Source organism: Tachypleus tridentatus, chromosome 1, assembly GCF_004210375.1.
Source record: "Tachypleus tridentatus isolate NWPU-2018 chromosome 1, ASM421037v1, whole genome shotgun sequence".
Lineage (NCBI taxonomy): Eukaryota > Metazoa > Arthropoda > Merostomata > Xiphosura > Limulidae > Tachypleus > Tachypleus tridentatus.
In genome coordinates, this window is record NC_134825.1 from 60,136,188 (window position 1) to 60,157,922 (window position 21,735).

General features: G+C 34.1%; 1 protein-coding gene across 2 annotated transcripts; it reads left to right on the top strand.

Moving 5' to 3' along the window:
* Positions 1 to 13,412: 13,412 nt before the first annotated feature.
* Positions 13,413 to 16,731, top strand: LOC143249688 (lateral eye opsin-like). 2 transcript variants are annotated; one of them, XM_076499992.1, is made up of 4 exons: positions 13,413 to 13,570; positions 13,780 to 14,351; positions 14,733 to 14,994; positions 16,313 to 16,731. In XM_076499992.1, the coding sequence occupies exons 2-4, from the start codon at positions 13,792 to 13,794 to the stop codon at positions 16,619 to 16,621; spliced, it is 1,131 nt and encodes a 376-aa protein (XP_076356107.1). In that variant the 5' UTR covers positions 13,413 to 13,570; positions 13,780 to 13,791; the 3' UTR covers positions 16,622 to 16,731. The 2 variants fall into 2 exon arrangements, with proteins under 2 accessions (XP_076356107.1, XP_076356116.1); XM_076500001.1 differs by having other exon boundaries at positions 13,780 to 13,898.
* Positions 16,732 to 21,735: the final 5,004 nt, after the last annotated feature.

The window sequence follows — 21,735 nt, forward strand, 5'->3', positions numbered from 1 at the left end:
GCCATGTCGGGCCTTACATCTGTAAGATCGGGTTAGAAAACGCACCAAACACAGTTATATCACTATAAAAGTGTCATTTAATGAAGTAGTTCATCGTAGGCTTAGTAATCGTAAGTGTCTGAAAACGTTGTACATAGCTACACATTCGCAAAATGTCACCAAATTTATCAGTAATAGATTATAACTAAGACTATGAGATCTAAGTATCTGACCATGTGTTTCAGTGTTAATGTGTAGCTTAGATTGATAAAAAATTGTACTAGGAGACTAATTATTTATAATTGCACCTCCTACCGTTGAATAGTGTTTAAATTTAAATATTTTGTTAACTCAGCATGGAATGTTTAAATTAGGGCAATTTTTTAACGGCTTCATCAACCTGAACAGTCAAATTCAGTACTACGTTAATAGAAAGCAACTTTACTGGAGGCTTTCCCATAATTGTTCATTATCATTTAACGAAATTTTAATATAACAATCTGAAAGAAAAAGAGAAACTATTAATTTTATCGATGAACTTGTCGAGGTAGCGTTGTTTACCGTTCCATTAGTTTCAATATCTAATGTTTATGTAGACACGTGAATACAAAATAAGAAAACGAGGCAAAATGCTTCGATGTAAACCCTTTCAGTTTGGGTTGTTGTTAGATAGAGTTTTCTACTAAAATATGAATGGGTAAAACGGAAACAGGAACAAATGATTGAAATTAATGAAGTCAGATTCACATGATTTCTTTGTAAACTTATTAGTTAAAAGAGTATCACAGTGACCTTTATGTATATTTGCTGATATTTAAGGGTTCAATTTTAATTTTCTTATTATTAGCTTGAAAAAGATTTTTCCTCAGTCATTAGGTTACGTACAAGCTTCAAAACTTCGCAGACTCCTTCTTGTTCGAATTTAGATGACGTATTGGTAAACAGGCCATTCTTGAATGATTACAGGCAAATAAATATTAATCAAAGTTACCCGTGCTTTGGTGCTAACTAGACTTCTTTAACACAAAATGTGCAAATTCTCTTCTCGCCCTATGACTTAAACCTTTAAAGAAAAGTAATTTTCTCGAAAGTCACATTTTCAGTTCGCAAACTTGTTCATTGTTTAACGATTCTACAAAAAAGAAAAAGTTTATTCTTCATTCAGCAGCTTTAGGTCTAAAATGTCATGCAGTTACACCTCAAACTCTATTAGTTAACGGCTAAAAAACAGACACACATCATCCAGTTTTTTCTTCCAAAACTTCGAACATCCCAGTTTTTATTATATATTTTTATTTATATTCTAAGAGTAGCGAGAAAAGATTATATTTCTCAACTTCGCTGAAGCTGGAGTTATTCCGGTATCATTTCACTAAATAATTTAAGAGAAAGTAAACTAACAACCCATTGAAATGTATATACTTCTGAAAACCATAAAGTTTCATTTTATGGTTTTAAAGGTAAAAAGATATGACATGTATAATACTTATAAAATATATAAAAATTTACTTTATTCAAATCTTTATCATTAAAACATACCCATTCTAAAATTACAATATGATTTTAGTGCCATCTATCCTTGCAAAGTGTTAATACTTTTGTGCATCGAATTATATTTAATATTATTTATCAATAGATGGCGCAGCTGATTATTATACTAGAATTTCATTAAATGATATTTTAAACAAAATACTCTACTTGTATTTATTTACTTATTGAGTGATTATTTGGAACTAAACAAACACAAAGATACACAATGGCCTATCTGTGCACTACCCATCTCGAGTATCGAAATAGGATTTCTAACGGTGGGAGTCCGCAGACATGCTTTGTATTTATGGTAAAGTTACTAATGCTACTTGCTTCCCTCCCTAAATTTTAAACTACTGGACAGAGAGAACGGATTGACTGTCATTCTCATAATCCACCTACAGACTAAATGGGAATATTATTTTTCGTATAATACAGATTCAAACCCTTCTCCCTAGCTCTATTATATTAAAATAATTTTGAAAATGCAAAATAGTAAACCACATGACAACTGCAGCTAATATAATGTCGTGGCGAAAAGGCGTTCTTTGTCCTTTCGTATGTAAGGCATCACCGAAAACGGACTGCTTATAGGAAGGGTATACAGCAGTTCTTTATAATGTAGAATATTCATTCAGTCAGATACTAAAGGTATTGTCAGATTTAGAATTCTTAAGACGAAGATATCTCTTTGGATAGTAAGACTATCAAGAAAGACCTGTAATAAATCGTGCTCTGACCGTCGTAAGGAAACAAAAGTGCAACATCTTGTAACAGGTAAGGATTCACGAATACCGAATCAGAAAAAAGGTCAACCATCCCTCGCATGCCACATAATAGAGAGGATCTTCATGTGGAAAATCAGACATAAGTCACGTTTACAAAAGTTGTTTCCATTATATATAAGTTCAATAATCGCCTACTCCAATATTCGGAGAGTGAAATAAATATTTGTGCTATTCAATAGGAAGACTTACTAGTCTATCTGTAGGATATTCTAAGTGGCTCTGAATTTCTGTGCAATAATGGAGTTAAAATGGGTGCTGGGTAACAATTGTACTTCTACGTAGATGCATTATGGAAAACAAAAAGGGGAGATATATGTTTGGAAATGAGCACCTCACTTTGGAGACGTTACCAACGAAAACTTTGCTGCAGAGCTATTGTCTAGATGCACTGTCGTCAGATAGATCATGACTGGAAGTGTTGACATAGATTGTTACGATGCAGTAAGGCTTCAACATCATTTTAATATAACGTACTCAACTTCTACATTTGAGCAAAGCTTCCAGAAGTGATAGAAATAAATTAATTATATTACCTAATTTTTATGAAGCATATTTAACATGATTTTAATGTTTGGGTGTTTTGTAGTCAAGTACAAAACAACACAAGGAGATACCCGTGTTCTTCCCATTGAGAGTATCAAAACTCGATTTTAAGGGGGAAAATTCAAAGTCAGTTTATTGTTAAAAGCAAAGCTGCACTATGGGATGAATATTTGTTACGTGCCTATCTCTAGAATCGAATTCCCAATTTTAGTGTTATAAGCTTTCGATATTACTGGAGCGCCCAAGGAGCTAGATTTTAAAGGACAATATTAAGACCGAGTGAGTTAATTAAAAATTCCAAATCCTAAATTTATCAAGTTTGAAAGTTATGTAAAAACTAAATTGAAAAAAATTATATTTCAATGATATTTCAGGCGTGCAATGAGAGTTAGAAATGGGTAAATCATTTTCATATTTTATTTTTAGATACAGTTCTGCAGTTTAATCCGCATGTAAATGTTATTATAATGAATACTCTTCAGCCATCAGTAGATAAATTTGAAAAAATAAAGAAACATAAACACTAGACACAGGTGAGAAACCTTCATATTCGCGATGACAAGAAATCTACTTGAGATACGCAAACCTTTATATATTTTACTATTAATTTTCCCATGAGTCGACTTTACACACACGTGATACTTAGGTTCACTGATCTTCAATAGATTGATATGGAGATCTGATTAAGACTGAAGTGCACGTGTGTAGCAAAGAGTAACAAAAAGTTTTCATTCGTCCACAAAACAACTAAAATGCTGGGGTTTTACTGGTACTGTATCTCAGGACGGCTGGTATGGATAGTAACACTATTGCTAAAATAAAGCAGAGAACAACGTTTTGGCTTTCTTAGGTCATCTTCAGGTTAACAAAGAAAGAGTTTGCAACTGGTACCACCTGGCATCTAAGTTGGGTCCATCTGTCTGGTTTCTCAGGTATACATATCCAAAAAGGGCAAATGTATATAAGAATGATGACGGAAAATGTGATCAAGCAACTTAAGTCTTTAGTTTTATAAAATCGTCACTGTAATACTTAACCCTAGCTCTAGGTAATAATTTTTACAGATTTAAGACTGTTCGTTTCATCTTCACGGCTCCCCAGTGGCAGAGCACAGATAGCCCATTGTGTAGGTTTGTGATTAATTATAAACAAACAAATAATCTTCACGTGGACGCTAATGAACTGCAAAACTCCTGCACAAACGGTTTGAAGAATTTGCTTAAAAAAGATATATTATTTTTTTAAGTTAGGGAAAAGTAAAATATGATACTTCTTTACATTTGTCACACCCTCATTAATGATGTATTATTAAATAGCTTTGACCTATGTGTATGTGGTTAGGATAAAATGTACGAATAACTTTTAATGAGATTAATTTGGTTACTACACACGTGATTTTAAAAATTTCATAGACTTGTATGAAAAAGGGCTGCCTTCTTAAAATATAAATATAAAAATAACAGCAATAATTTTTTTGACAAATTAACAATAACATATTAAAAATGTAAAAGTGGAATACCGAAGAGTAGTTTCGTTCCCATGCTAGGCCTAGCACGGCCAAGTGGTTAGGGTTCTCGACTCGTAAAATGAGGGTAGAGGTTTCAAATCCCCGTCACACAAAACATGCTCGCCCTTTCAGCCGTGGGGGTGTTATAATGTGATGTTGGTACAATAGTAGTCCAAGAGTTGGCGGTTAGTAGTGATAACTAGCTGCCTTCCCTCTAGCCCTACACTGCTAAATTAGGGACGGTTAGCGCAGACAGCCCTTGTGTAGTTTTGTGTGAAATTTAAAAAAAACACAGGTAAATAAAAAAAATATATATCATATACATAATGGTCTTGAACGTTCAGTCATGATTATATATCTCAGATAATAATTCATAATAAAGATTAATAACAATGATGAGAGTACAAGTATTTATGTGAAGAATGGATAAAAAATTAAAAGGTGTCAAAGTATTAAATACACCAACTAAACAAAGAAACGCTAATGGCTTGTCATGGTGTCTATGTCATTCGAATCGTAATCATCAAACATACTTGCCCTTTCAGCCCTAGAGACGATATAATTTTACGGTCAATTCCACTTTTCGTTTGTGAAAAGGGTAGCGTAAGAGTTGGCGATAGGAAATATTTACTATCTGCCTTCTCTCTAGTCTATCACTGTTCAATTCGGGACTGCTATTGCAGACAGCCTTCGAAATTCACAAAACAAAACGAACAGCAAAAGTTACAACAGGTCTTGTTAAATAATAAAAAAAAACATAAAATCATTCTAAATGAATGAAAAATATCATTCATAGAGTGTTCTTTGTATCACTGTGATTACAAAAATAATAGTTTATATCATTAAATATACGCGTTTTATCGCCATCTTTAAAAACTGAAGATTTTCATTACATTCCAATTGGATGGTCTTCCATTATAGGTTTCAAATCACAGTCTGTAAAATTATAATTCTATCTTTATATACCAGGATTTGATCTGTTAGTGTATGTAAATTAAGAAACTGTATTTAACAAGAATTGTCAAACGCCTAAGCTAATGAAACAATAGAGTATACGTGAAAAGAAACTGTAAAACGTCTAGGTTACAGAGCAATAGAGTTGTGTTTTTGAGGGGCACCTAACACAGCTCAGTGACTGGTTTGAAATTTCTAGAAGATATGAAAAAGTTTGCATGGATCCAAGATCCATTCAAGGCTAAGGCCACATTTAAATTTACCTCTGTAAAAAGAAAAATTTCATTGAACTGTCTTGTGACAACACTTTAAAAAAAAAAATTGGCAGCATGGAACTAAATGAGTTTTGGATATCAGTAAAAGATGAATATCCGCTGCTAAGTGCTAAACCTAATTGCATTTACGACACTATATCTCTGTGAAGCTGTGTTTTCAGCGGTTGCTGTGATAAAAAGCAAATACTACGCGAAAATCAATGTGAAACAGGAAATGAGGGTGTCGGTGTCCAATTTGATTCCAAAGTTTAAAAAGCTGTGCAGTGACCAACAGGTGAACACATCCTATTAGTAATTGTAGTTACTACTTAAAAATGAAATAACTATATTGTTTTTACTTTCAATTTACGTGTATTATTCTTTCAAACGGTTACTAAGTTGTTAGGATATAAATACCTATTAAGTATTAAGTTGTTTGGACCTAACTATTTAATAAACGGAACTGTTAGATTTTTCTTTTTGTCTTGGGGCACCGTAAAAAATTGCTGAGACACTAAGAACGCTGTGAACCGAGAAAGTTTAGGATACGCTGGAGGAATCTATCTTGTATTTTTTACGTTCTGTACACTAATTTCATCATTCTCTTCCCTAACTATATACAGACGAATCTGTCTTCCCTTCTTTACGTTCTGTACACTAATTTCATCATTCTCTTCCTTAACTATATACAGACGAATCTGTCTTCCCTTCTTTACGTTTTGTACACTAATTTCATCATTCTCTTCCTTAACTATATACAGACGAATCTGTCTTCCCTTCTTTACGTTCTGCACACTAATTTTATCATTCTCTACCCTAACTACATACAGAGAAATCTATATTTTTTTCTAATATTTTCTCGTTATTCTAATAATTTTATTTCCCAACTAAATGTTTAAAGTAGTTTTAATTTTGTGTCTATCTACTGCACAATAATCTATTTGTATGTTTTCTACTTTTATGTGTTAAGAATATTTTTCTCATAACAAAGACAGTTAAATACTTTCCATTGTTCGCTATTTTGAACCTCGAACTTTTCCTCTAAACTTCCATAACAAGTTGACTGCATATTGTATTAACTGTAGCATTACTTGAGTAACGTGTGTAATCAGGGATAAATAGAGTTAAATTGTTTTGGGGAACATGAAAACAATATGAGAAACAAATGTTTTAGTCAAGTTATTTTTCTACATGTTAATTGTCTTAATTTTCACTTTGCTTATATCTGCTCCATTTTGAGTTGAAACACGCCAGTGTTAATGTTTCGTTCCCTTAACAAACTATTAACTCTTTTCTCAAATTTTTGTTTTTCAAAATACTCAGAAAATTGGCAGAAGGAAATACTTAGAAATGGTTCTGTATACGAATGGTTTTGTAAGTGTGGAAGGCGATCTTTATGACGTCTCAAAGGTTTGCTCATACATACAATATGAGGTTTTTCAATCTCGCGTTTTGCTCCCTTCAGCCTCATTTTTCTTTTCTTGTTAACCAAAAATGTCACCAGCTATACTTCATTCTCCACTAAATTCATATCACATTGATTATAATGTTGGCAACCGAAAACAGATATGTTTATCTTCTCTGTTATCTACTATACTTTTAGAATAATTATTTTTATTTTCCTGCACGCTTTCCACAGAAACGTTTTATCTCTACTTTTGTTTATTGCACTCAAAATTACTAATTATCATGCTAACTGTACAGAAATACGTGTATTCTTTATTTTTTTGTATTATCTTAAGATAACTTGGTTTCCCTGCCTACTGAATACACAGACGTTAACCCTAAATTCGATAGAGAATGAATACAAAACAGAATGTTTTACCAATGTTATTGAGGATACACATAAATAAATCTAGCTTACTAAGTTGTGTAGATTTTACCTTTTTCGTTAATTATATATAAGTTTCGTACTGTCCACAGTTTATTAATTTATTTAAATTTTGTTAATGTATCTTTTCAAGACATGACACATTCTTACAACTTATCTTTGGTTCTGCGCAGTCCAAAGCTGAAAAATTCAGTTTAATAAAAATCAAAGAAAATAAAATAGTGAATAGAATGAGAGTTTTGAAGAAAATAAAAGTGTGAAATCAATGGAGGAAAGAATATAAATCTGAACAGGGCATCTTAAAGTTGAAAGGCTTGACAGAAGCCTTTTAAGTTGATAAGGATTTACTTCGTTCGACATGACAAATCATTCACGAAGATTCCTTACAAGTTTCTTAAGGTCGTGTTTTACTAGATGTTTTATCTTGCTAAAAGTCGTATTAGGTAGACAGTGTGTGACAAGCAATGACAAAGTTATTCAGAAGATACATAGTCATTTAACATATACAAGTTAACTGTCATTGAAGATAACGGTGGATATCATGATTGAGACAGCTGCTTACAAGATGAACGATATTGGTGGGCAATGAAATGCATAGCTATGCCCAAAGTTTAATTAGAATTTAGATAAATATATTTATGAACATAAAAACTGCGAAACTTAAAATGCATTATAAGATTTATTGAAAAATTTAGATAATTAAACCAAGATTAATAGAAACTAAGAAATAACTCTTACCACTACACTTTGAATAGAATGACACAAAATAAAGATAATTTTTGAAAGACGATTCTGGAAAAATGTCATATTTAATAATTTTTGAGATATGAAATATTTATCGACGTCAAAATTATTACTGCGAATGCTTTGAAAAAGCAAGAGAGCTTAACTAAGCACAAAATTTAAGAAATAAGCATCTTTCTCAGTAATTGCAAGATATCTGAAAGCTTCACTCCAATTGTTTCATTTTATGAAAGTACAGGTCCTAAACCCTCAATAGTGTTAGATAATTAGGGTTACATATCTTTTGCCAGCGCTAATTTCAATGTCATAGTCACACTGTACCATTCGGCCATCCATTTTGTTGTTGGTGAACTCTCCCATGGAAGACATCATTGAAGAACAGTATATATCAGATGCATGTAAATTTTTTATTAAGAACCACTATGTAGGTATTTGGAATTATCTTAAGGTTGTCTTGACTTGGTTTTGAGTTAACTCTTAAATACAATATCCTCCATAAATTTTTATTCAATAGCGAGAAATCTGAGATTTTTATAAAGTATGAAAGATCATATTTCAACTTAACTTTTTAAAACATTTTTGAAATAAGCGAATCAAGCTATCTTATTCAGGTACAAATTTAACCAAAATGTTTTCATACTGTTCTATATTGCTGTTATTGTCTACATGCATGGTGTAATTCTTGAGTAAATGCCCTTGCTAAATAATAGAGAAGAAAGAGTATGACCAGACAAACATGCACGAGTTGTTATTCCGGTCTGTACTAGATGTTCAAAGTACTTGTTTGTCAAAACATACAAACATACCCGTTTTGTATAAAAAGGAGCTCTCTTCGTGTGGCACTTTTTTTTTAAACAGATCAGCTCTTTGTTCGAACAGTATTCTCTGTACTTGTTGTAGGTTCGTGCTTCGTCACGTGCTAGAAGTTATAGGGCGTCATATTATTCGTTTGTCCGAGATGACTCTGTTTTGGTCAAGTTAACAAGTCAAGACCCAAAGAGGTCTTGCACATCAACATGGGCAAGACAGCATGCCAACTTACCGTTAGGACATTAGCAACATGTTATCTTTTTAGATGTGTCCTGTTTCTGGCTTGTTAATGCTTGTGGTAGAATTCACGTTCGTTGTTTGCTTGAGAAACAGATGAGAAAAGACTACCATTCCCATAGGCAACACACATGCAGTGGTACAGTACATGCTTGGGCAGCTACTCATTAAGGGGGCAAAATACTCTTCATATCCTCTATGACGCTTCGAGGAGCATCATATGAAGAGGATATTTCTGTCTTATACAAGGGCAGGGTTTGGAAACAACTTTGTGTTTCAGAATGACAATGCCACTGCCCACAGTATATATATCATATATGATATTTTCGACTAGAAGGATATTAGTAGATTGCTTAACAGTTCTCAATAATTCGCTGATCATGGTAATCTTCTAATATCCTTCTAGTCGAAATAATCCTATACAATATGTACATTGTGTGCAGTGGCATTGTCATTCTGAAACACAAAGTTATTTCCACGACACTAAACCAGATACTGTAGCTGAGTTGCAGCTCCTTCTAGTGTAAATTGAGATGAAATCATGGCGGATTACATCAGTAACCACATCGACATAGGACATATCAATTGACACAATGTTACAGACACTATTTATTATAATCTGATGCTTTATTTTTCATGATATACGTTTTGGTACGGTTATGTTGAGAAAGATGAAATGCTGAATTATACATTTTTCTACAGCTGTCTGATAAAACTGTTTGCTGTTCTAATAAATCGTTCATTATGTCCATATAACCTGTTCCATTATACAAATTATATATACATAGATGTTTAATATAACATTTTTTTTTAGTTTGATAGCTCTAAGTGTACATTTATTCCATCCTAATAAGAATTATCTTACTTGTTACAAAACATTCAAATAGTTTGGCCAAAACTGTATGTCTATGAAGATAACTTTACAAGCTGTACTGTAGATTATCTTACCAAAGACTGGTCATCGATACTTACGCCATCATCAATGGAATAACTGTTTACTTCCTTCATCTGATCACTATGGCCTACAGTTACTTCTTCATTGTCCACGCCGTAGTTGACAATGAGAAACAATTACTGACAGGACAAGAAGATAAAGGTTGTCTGAAAATAAAGCGCTGAATGCTATTTTACTAAGGTTACCAAATATATTGTTCAACTACGTTTGATTACGTCTTCACATTGCAAGATAACTTGTTCCATGCGAGTATTTCCTTTTATTATATCCATATAGATATTAATATCAATGTGTCATTGGTGAACAATATGAAGTTTTGAAAGTCTCGATATCACCAAGAGCTAAGCAAATTATACTACAGAAGATATACTGTTTCCAAAGCCTTGGCGGCTTTAGGTTATTTTTTTTAAAAAAACGCAATGGACACTAAAGGCTAAAAGATATTTTGGAAATAAATATGCGAATATTCTCCAAGAATTTAGATCTTTTTCCCCCATTGTTATGATTATGAGACTTTCATGAAGGAACACTTTAACCTTTAATTTAAGCTTGTTTAAATAGTATTTCACGCAACATATGAAGAAAAAACTGCTGCAAAGGCTTGAGGTATATTTTAAGGATTATTCCACGTGGGAATTTTCTGATTGGACAAATATGGTTTAGTTTAGTTTGTTTTGAGTTTCGCGCAAAGCTACAGGAGGTCTGTCTGCGCTAGCCGTCTCTAATTTAGCAGTGTAAGACTAGAGAGAAGGCAGCTGATCATTACCACCCACCGTCAACTCTTAGGCTACTCTTTTACCAACGAAAAGTTAGGTTGACCATCACATCATAATGCCCCGACGGCTGAAAGGGCGAGAATATTTGGTGTGACGGGGATTAGAACCCTCGACCCTCAGATTACGAGTCGAGTGCCTTAACGCATTTGGTCATGCCGGGCTTCCGGTACAGGAAAGTTAACTGTTGGGTATCCCTCCAGTCTACTGTTCAAACCTATGACCAACTAGAACAATCGATAACACTCTAACGTTGCGATTGGTCTGGAAAAAGCTATAGCCAGTGGTTGTCAAAATTTTAAGCATAATAACATGCAACTCGGTTTCAAAGAAAATGATTCACTTTTGTCAAGGAACATACGATATTTTGTGAACAAAATTATTATGAGCATGCAAACACTGAAGCCTCAACGAAAGTACACTTTATTGACAGAAATGTTACATTGCAATCTTTAACTAATGTAAATTGAACCTCAGACTTAGTGAGAGCCAATATGAGTGTGGTACCTTAGGTACTACGTCCCTTGCCTCTGCAGGTCCCCAGATTTCTCCTTGACACTTGGCAACCCTAGCAGTATGCCTTTAATCATAAAGGGACACATGACTGCCCCATTAATCGTATTTATCAAACAGTGCTTGCTGTATTAATTGCCAGCAGAATCCCTTAAGCTGGCAGACGTCACTTACCAAAAGCTCTCCTAGTTTCTGTTGGTTGGTACTGAGTGACAACAGCCAGAGTGAGTCTTAAGCAACCATGGTTGGTGAATGCACAAAAGCCCTGTAAAGACCACTCCAATGTGCATATACTAAACACATAGGTAAATTCACTAAAAAAAAGGTAGGATGTAGCTTTCAGACGAAAAAAATGAACTATTTAAAGTTCACCTAAAGTTCTTCTTTTAATTGTCACCTTAGGAACAGGATGAGCAATACGACAAGAAGAAATACACTGCTGGCCAAAATCTTAAGGCCAATGAACATAAAGAAAAAATATGCATTTTGCGTTGTTAGACTCAACCGTTTATTTGAGTAGAGCTTCGAAAGATGAAAATAAGAAAAGGGAAAATAAAAATAAAAACGTTTTTTAGCATTTAATAGGGAAAATTTAAACACCATGAAACTAGCAGAGCTATTTTGATGGAAAAGCGCTTGGAGCACATGAAGATGTCAAAACTATTCTTTCTGCATTCTTTTCCTCCAAACCCCAATAATTTTATAGAAGCTTGTGAATCGTTGGCAGGAAACAATTAATAATAATGGAACATACATTACTGATTAAATAACATTAAAGGTTTTTTTTAATTCTTTCTCTTTTTTTTCTGAACCTAAAATCGGGCATTACTTAAGGGATGACATGATATATGAACGAACTACAGTTTGTAAATTAAAACAAATACATAAACCTCGTGTCCTATTTTTTACAACCATTTCACCAATACGCTTGTTGTCACCTAATTAATGGAAATTCTAAAATTCAACAACTATAAGTTAGGGAAAAAACTATTAAGGTCTGTATTAAAATACCATGCTGAAGTTTAATCTGGTTGTGTTATGATATGGATTTTAATAGGACGATATAACCTACAAAATAATATTTTTTTGAAAAAGGACCAAACTGTACCAAAATATCAAAATGTGCTTGTTATAGCGAATTGTTCAATCGTGCAGAACTCAAATTTTTATTAAACTATGCAGAACTAATCAGCATAACTTCCAATCTCAAATGTGCTGGTATACAAAGTTACACACACACACATATGACTTTCATTTCACATTGTCCAGGATTCTAAACGTATGCATTTTTCAGATATTTTTTTATTTTGATATTTTTAACACAGGTGAGGCCCACGAAGTTCACTTATTTAAAAATTTTAAATAGATTTAATCTTATTAAAGTTCACTTATTTCACAAATCCCACTATTTGTTGGTAAAAAAGTAGCCCAAGAGTTGGTGGTGGGTGGTGATGACTAGCTGCCTTCCTTCTAGTTTTACACTGCTAAATTAGGGACGGCTAGCGCAGATAGCTCTTGAGTAGCTTTGCGCGAAATTCAAAAAACAAACAAACGAACCAAATAGAAAGCACATAATAAGTTATAAGCTCTTGAGAGTTGGTTAATATTCATAATAACATTATTATACAATATATATCCATGTGTAGACTATAACATTTAATATGTTTTTACGGTCACTACTTCACTTAAGAAAGTATTTCAACTCATTAAAAAAAATGTAAAACCAGCATACTGGAAGCTAAACGGATTCTGCATAGAGAGCAAAGGCGAAAATTTGTTATGTTCTTTGACGTAAGCATTTTTTTTTTGCTTTTAACAGGAGGTGATTGGTTAGACATTCAGATAAGTAAAAAACAATGTTCTTCTAAATTAATTTTTCATATTAACGTGTCTTCTAATTTGCATTTAGTATAGAGACAGAAACCTTATAACAGTATTTTTCAGCCAATCACAGATAAGCAACCTAACCAAACTTCCAATAAAGGAAGAAGAAATGTGGTCTAGGTCGTCAGTATCCTGCTGTCAAAGCAAAGCAGAACTCCCCCTGTGGTTGGCTGCTACAGACTCTCTGGTCCATCCGGAAATTTGATAAAGGCTTTAACGTTGCATCAGTACACCAGTTTGTGGAAAGCTCAAAGTTCATATATTAAAAGTAAATATTACGAATTGTACATGTTTGTGCGATATATCTTAATTTTTTTGTTAAAGATAATTTATGTTCAATAATTTGACGTTTCAATCATTGAAAATATTCATCGTAATAATCATACACCTTGCTAGAGAAACTAAATATAACTATATTTTAATGAGCAAGATGTTTTAATCGAATTTTTTCGGACTTATTTTAATTCTTTTTTACAGTAAACAACCATAATGGCTAATCAACCAAGCTACAGTTCTCTAGGATGGCCTTATCAACCCAATGCCTCCGTTGTGGACACAATGCCCAAAGAAATGCTCTACATGATACATGAGCACTGGTATGCCTTTCCACCTATGAATCCCCTGTGGTACAGTATTTTAGGGATGGCTATGATATTTTTGGGGATTATCTGTGTTTTGGGTAATGGGATGGTCATTTATCTAATGACGACCACCAAGTCCCTGCGGACACCAACCAATTTACTGGTAGTGAACTTGGCTTTTTCGGACTTCTGCATGATGGCCTTTATGATGCCAACAATGACTGCTAACTGCTTTGCTGAGACCTGGATTTTGGGACCCTTCATGTGTGAGGTGTACGGGATGGCTGGCTCACTCTTTGGCTGTGCATCCATCTGGTCTATGGTGATGATAACACTAGACAGATATAACGTCATTGTTAGAGGTATGTCAGCTGCACCTTTGACCCACAAGAAAGCCACTCTGCTCCTCCTGTTTGTCTGGATCTGGTCAGGTGGTTGGACCATCCTGCCCTTCTTCGGATGGAGCAGGTAGAAACATCTTTTACAAACCAAATGAAACCTGTGAAGCGCTCAAAAAATCAAATAAACACCATAATTTGTGTTAATAACTTATCAGTCTATGAAAGTAATCGATAATTATTTTACAGTAATTAAATAAACCTTCATTATAAAACAATTTATAAATCATATTGGCTTCAATTTAAGGATATGGACTCACATTTTTTTACGTCAAAATACAAACACAACGGACATGTATTTGTTCGGTTGGATTCTTAATCAACTCTTAAAACTTTTCGATTTTTTTATCTTCAATGTCTAGATTATTAAAGTTTTCATAATGTAAAAATGCACATCTAATGAACTTGATTTTTTGAAACACTTTTTAACCAATTAAACCTTTTCACACAGGTATGTACCCGAAGGTAACTTGACAAGCTGTACCGTGGATTATCTTACCAAAGACTGGTCATCGGCTTCTTACGTCATCCTCTATGGAATAGCTGTTTACTTCCTTCCTTTGATCACTATGATCTACTGCTACTTCTTTATTGTGCACGCCGTAGCTGACCATGAGAAACAACTTCGTGAACAGGCCAAGAAAATGAACGTCGCTTCACTCAGAGCGAACGCTGACCAACAAAAGCAGAGTGCAGAATGTCGTCTAGCTAAGGTTAGCAAATATGCTGTTTATCTACGTTTGATTGAAGCTATGTGTATCAAGATATCAAGTTCTAGTAGAATTACTTCAGTGACCGAGTAAAATCTTAAAAAAATTAACCGGTTGTGAAACTTGAGTTGGATTAAAGATCTAAATATTTAATATTAAATTGGTTTGTTCTAAACTAAACAATTATCAAATTGATATTGATGAATCATACGATATTTTGAATATATTGTTCATATTTAGAAGCTAGACAAATTATACCGTCTCCAGAAGCTTAAAATGGTTTGAGTTATTTGTTTAAAGAATGTAAAACACACTAAAGATTAAAGGACGTTACTGAAAGAACTGTACAAGTTATCGTAAGAAAAGCAGTGCAAGGTTTTTTAACGAAGAACTGTATCTTATATTTTAAGTCTGTTTCTTTAGTATTTAAAGATCGCCTCCTTCAAAAACCCACTAGTAAAAACTTTGAAATTAAATGTATGTTTTATTGTCATCAAGTCGTGGGTAATTAGTTTTCGAGTCGATATATCTGTTTTTGTTTTCTTTTAAATTTCACGCCTAGTTACAGGAGGGATATTTGAGCTAGCCGTCCCTTATTTAGCAGTGTAAGACTAGAGGGAAGACAAGTAGTCATCACCACCCACCACCAACCCTTAGGCCACTCTTTTATCAATGAAAAGTAGAATTGATCGGATCATTATAGCACCCCCACAACTGAAAGAGCAAACATGTTTGATGGGATTGGAATTTGAACTCGTGACCTTCAGGTTGTGAGTCGAGCTCTCCAACCATCTGACCATGTCAAGTCCTTGTTTAAGATTCTTGCTGAGAGAAGTTTACTGTTAATGTTGACACTGCACAAAACCGAATAATTTAGTTACGTTAGAGAAAAATATTTTAAACATAGCTAACACTAGATGTTTTCCATAAACAATCGTAATGCTACTAGATTATATACGTCACTTATGGCCTCAAACTTTGGAAAGTTGCTGGGATTCAATACTTAAATGATTTCTATAATACTGAGTAAACAAAATTTATAAATTACGATCAAATACAAATATAGATAGCATATTATTATAACCTTAAAAAATCATGTTCAACATGACAACTGAAACATGCTGCAAAGAATAGATAAATACTTGATGAGAATTTTTGTGAATTAATGAATAAATGACTCAAAGTACCTCAAACTGTATCAAGCCCAAGTAATTTACTTCACATATGGCGAGCGAATTTGTTTAGTATCTATTATGTATATATTTGAAGTATATTTTGAAGTACTCGTTAGTGAATATACTTTTATTTCTGTTATCTATAGGTTGCTATGATGACAGTTGGCCTATGGTTTATGGCTTGGACTCCTTATTTGACTATCGCTTGGGCTGGTGTCTTCTCAAGTGGAAAACGTCTCACCCCTCTAGCCACAATCTGGGGTTCTGTGTTTGCCAAAGCAAATTCTTGTTACAACCCCATCGTGTACGGTATCAGCCATCCGCGATACAAGGCTGCCCTTTACCAGAAGTTCCCATCTTTGGCTTGTGGAGCAGGTGAATCCGGAAGTGACGTCAAATCAGAAGCTTCTGCTACGACGACGATGGAAGAAAAGCCAAAAAGTCCCGAAGCATAACTGTTACTAACGTTCTTGGTTGTTGTAATATTTTGTTTTCTTCTTTAATTTCAATAATTTTACAGTTGTAAAAACACCCTTAAGACAAAGTAATAAAATATCCAGCATTATATTTTGTGTTCTGTGCTATTTTTAATCTTCAAATAACAGATTTCATTTATATTCCAGCAATGTAATGTAAGTGTGAATTTCTACACTTTTTTGTTTGTTTGTTTTGGAATTTCGCACAAAGCTACTCGAGGGCTATCTGTGCTAGCCGTTCAAAGTTTTGCAGTGTAAGACTAGAGGGAAGGCAGCTAGTCATCACCACCCATCGTCAACTCTTGGGCTACTCTTTTACCAACGAATAGTGGGATTGACTGTAACATTTTACGCCCCCACGGCTGGGAGGGCGAGCATGTTTGGTGCGACGAGGATGAGAACCCACGACCCTCGGATTACGAGTCGCACGCCTTACGCGCTAGGCCATGGCGGGCCTTCTACACTTAGTAAACAGATGTTCTATGTTGTTATTTTATTCTTTCCAAAACTATAGTATAAATTTTAATTCTTTTGAAAATAATATAACAACTTGTTACATATTTAACTTTAAACACTGAACCTGTACGACACAAAGTGTTTTACCTATTATCCTTTTTAATATAGTTTTAACATCAAACAAAAACATTATTATTTTGTAAAGTGCTCACCTTTCAACATTGTCTTACCCTTTCATTCAGATTTTTTTTATTAGTGATAATTAACTCGATACTGGAGTTTTACTTACTTATCATTACTAACTTATTATATAATACACTGTAAATTCTGTAAAAAGAAAAGAGGGAGTTGGCAACAAATCTTCTAGTTGGAGTAAGTCTCAGATTGTAATGTTACGTTTTATTAGTATGATTTGCTCTACTGGCCGAATTTGTAACATTGACATTTGAGTGAGTAGTGAGTAGTATTGGTTTATAGCGACGTAGTATTGCTTTGTAGCGACTTAATCATCTTTCGAATATCCTGTAAGGGGTAGGTCGATAACGTTTTTGGCTATTTGTCATTACGGTATTGTTGTCTGGCTGTTAAAGCACTGTACATAGTTTACCCTCTCTTCATTTTTCTATTGTTTTGTTACTGGACAACGTCCAACACTGAAACTCATTTTTGTTTCCCTGTTAAGCAGCCCTTAATACTGTAGGGTAAAACTCATCAGAGTACGAGATACAAGTCATTATGTTAGGACTTTAATGTTTTGCTTTTGAATTTCGCGCAAAGCTACATGAGGGCTTGTCATCACCATCCACCGCCAACTCTTGGGCTACTCTTTTACCAACGAATGGTGGGATTGACCGTAACATTATAATGCCCCCACAGCTGAAAGGGCGAGTATGTTTGATGTGACGGGGATTCGAGCCTGTGACTTTTAGATTACGAATCGAACGCCTTAACCACCTGATTCTTAGATGTGTGTATTCAATTAGTAAAAAGCTTACTCATCCTAATCTTTCTGTTGTATTCTTAGGCTTTGTAACATCAAGGTGAATGAAGTTATTTATATATAAATATTGCTACCTGCCTGACAGGTCTTCGTCACAGAATGAAGAACACTTGGATCCAACTTTACATAGATTACGTAAAGTTTTTTTGGTTTTTGAAATTTCGCACAAAGTTCCTCGAGGGCTATCTGTGCTAGCCGTCCCTAATTTAGCAGTGTAAGACTAGAGGGAAGGCAGCTAGTCATCGCTACCCACCGCCAACTCTTGGGCTACTCTTTTACCAACGAATAGTGGGATTGACCGTCACATTATAACGCCCCCACGGCTGGGAGGGCGAGCATGTTTGGCGCGACTCGGGCGCGAACCCGCGACCCTCAGATTACAAAGCGCACGCCTTAACGCGCTAAGCTATGCCAGGCCAGATTACGTAAAAGACGAACACTACATTGCAAAATGTACATAGTGTCATACACGGATTGAGTCTTTATATTAAACACTTCTATCCAACGTTACAAAAAATTATAAAAACCGAACAATACCTTCAAAAATATACACTGTCAAGCAGAGATTGAATCTCTATATTTAAACGTCATGCTCTATCTGATCACAATGACCCTGCAGCGTTGCTGACATTGTAGAAGGCCAGGTGAGTTAAAGCGTTCGATTTATAATCTGAGAGTCGTGAGTTCGAATCCCGGTCGCACGAAACATGGTCGCCTTTCCAGCCTTGGGGCAGTTATAATATTACAGACAATCCAACTATTCGTTAGTAAAAGAGTAGCCCAAGTGTTGGCGGTGGGTGATGATGATTAGTTGCCCTTCCTCTAGTCTTACACTGCTAAATTAGAGATAGCTAGCGCAGATAGCCCTTGTATAGCTTTGCGCGAAATAAAGACAAACAAACAAAAAAAATTGCAAAAAATGGTTTCTAAATTTCTGTTTCAACATCCAGAGGCATCCACATGTTGGTTCTGAGATGTGCCTAAACCCCTGTATTTAAACTCCAAAATTGCCCTTTTTCTCAGTCATAAAACACTGTGAACACATTTTACAATTATTTACTCTTCATTTATCTACATTTCGTTACTGGACAAATTCCAATATATAAAGGCATGATATGACGTGTTTTAGCGTATGTCAGGTGCACTTTTGGCACAGAAGAGAGACGTAAAAAGTGAGTCATCACATACAAATCCAAGTGGGCCAGTCAGTTAGTGAGTTCAAAGGGAATATGTCAGTTTTTTTGCTCTCTGTAGTACGGTACCAGTGAAGTATTGTTTCACTGAAGCATTTGACAAGCGTTACTTATCTTAGGTATTCAATTACACAATATGTTAGCCGTGAAAATGTATCAGTAATTTAATTTTTCACATTATATTTAATACAGTTAGAGAGGTATTCTGTTTAATACAGTTAGAGAGGTATTCTGTTTGAGTGTTATTTGTAAACTTCAACCTACAAGTTAAGATATAAAAGAGAACTGTATCATGTTTAAAGAAAAAATAAAGTAATTAATTATCGTACATTGACTTCACTTCAAATTAATTTTACTTAATAATTTAGAATATATCGAGTAAAGTTTGTTTGTTTTTTTGTGGTTTTTTTAATTTCGCACAAAGCTATTCGAGGGCTATCTGTGCTAGCCGTCACTAATTTAGTAGTGTAAGACTAGAGAGAAGGCAGCTAGCCATCACCACCCACCGCCAACTCTTGGGCTACTCTTTTAACCAACGAATAGTGGGATTGACCGTAACATTATAACGCCTCCACGGCTGGGAGGGCGAGCGTGTTTGGCGCGACGCGGGCGCGAACCCGCGACCCTCGGATTACGAGTCGCACGCCTTAACACACTTGGCCATGTCGGGCCGTATTCGAGTAAAGAAAAACAATATCAGTAGATACCACTCATAAAATCATAATATGATTTTTTCTTGCTTACGTTTAAAATATAAATATTTTTTCGTTATTCTACTATTTAATTTAACTTTTAAAAAACGCTATTTAACGTTTCCTCTTCTATGTATTTCTAATGGCTGATTCTTTTTTATAATCTGATATTCTGGAATTCGAAACTTCCTATTTAATCTGTATTGATTTCCAATCTTACAATGTGTCAGCGTCTTAAAGTTATATTAATCTGAGGCACACGTCCTACGTCAGTTGGCATAAGAAATTAATGTAGGTCTTAAACTAATAAATGAAATCAAGAATTTGTATTTGTATGCATAATTTGTTTTGCAAATAATTTAGTTTAATCCACATTACAAAAATGGTCTTTCAGTTGCTTTACTTTATTACTTTTACCAGCCATCCTCTTCAGCCTCAGTATTTGTTGATAGACCTCATTAGAGGTTCGTCCTCCTTCCTGTCCTAATCAAGAAATGTTTTTAGTAATTCTACTCTCGAACACCCAACACAGAGCTTTTGGATGCAGCCCTGTCACTTTATTGGTTTGACCTTGTGCTTTGGTTGATATTTGCTTCCTGGCAAAACTGCCCATAAATGACATTTTTAAGAAATAAATAAAATATTTTCAAGAGAAACTCAAACCAAATTTAAAGAGAAAAATGAAAATGAAAAATTTTAGTAATAAAAATTAATTCACGCCCGTGGAATCATTAGCTGTGGACGTAATCCAGGCTGGGTGAGGTCGGGTGATAATCATTCTACGACATTCTCCTTTGTCCTAAGTATCATTCTACCAAGTTTGGTTGAGATTGGTCCAAAGGCCATGAGATAGTTTGCGGACAAACAAGCAAATGAATTTTCTGCTTTTATATGTACAGATATAATCAAATAAGCCGCAAACAATAAATCGTTATTTCACTGGTCAAACGCTTAAAATCAGAACAAAGCTCTTCAGACAGTTCCAAAATATGTTTATCATGAAGTGTTTTCATGATAAAGTTATTTGGGGAAAAAAAAGAACAAACCGTTAACCCTGTGCATAAAGTTAACTTAAAAAAAGAAAGAGATTTAAACTGTTTTCAGTAACCACAAAAAAAAGGAAGGAAGATGAAAAAGTACATGTTCCATTGATAATATCAGTTTAGTAAAATAAACATGATACCACCTATTCTAAACATTTTCAAATTTGTTTTGGCATCTTTTACTCTGTCTTAATAAGTTAATCACGTTTAAAATTGCTTAAATATTATTGTTTAATTCCTATAGTGCAAATTTAGAAATAAATGACCCGATAACACCAAAGTTTATCTCCTGTGTTATTTTATTATTTAGATCGATACTATATATTTCGTTTTATAATTTCTTAAGGAGCTTTTCGCTAAAACATAATCCATATCTGACAGTACAAAAATTCAAGTGAATTATACAGGAAGTTATTATTGATACTATAGCGGGTGTCTATACAGCAAGTGCACAGGAAAGCTTACTGATGAATATTTATATTATTCTTTGTAGTAACCAATTACTCGAATTCAAAACTAAACTTCGAGTGATATATTAAAAATTAATAGCGCATATCAAGAAAATTTGATGTTATAAGGTCGTTTATTTTTTAGAATCGACAAAACACGTATGATTTAATCATGTGATCAAAACCTTAGAAACGAGCCACATTTACTTGGTAACTTTCGATGAATGCAAAAATAAAACGACAATTAAAAATTTACGTCA

Bases quoted from the DNA above. Each gene is read 5' to 3' on its own strand.
- LOC143249688 (XM_076499992.1), top strand. From the start codon at position 13,792: ATGGCTAATCAACCAAGCTACAGTTCTCTAGGATGGCCTTATCAACCC. The intron at 14,352-14,732 runs GTAGAAACATCT...CTTTTCACACAG, and splicing joins CCCTTCTTCGGATGGAGCAG to GTATGTACCCGAAGGTAACT. The intron at 14,995-16,312 runs GTTAGCAAATAT...TGTTATCTATAG, and splicing joins CAGAATGTCGTCTAGCTAAG to GTTGCTATGATGACAGTTGG.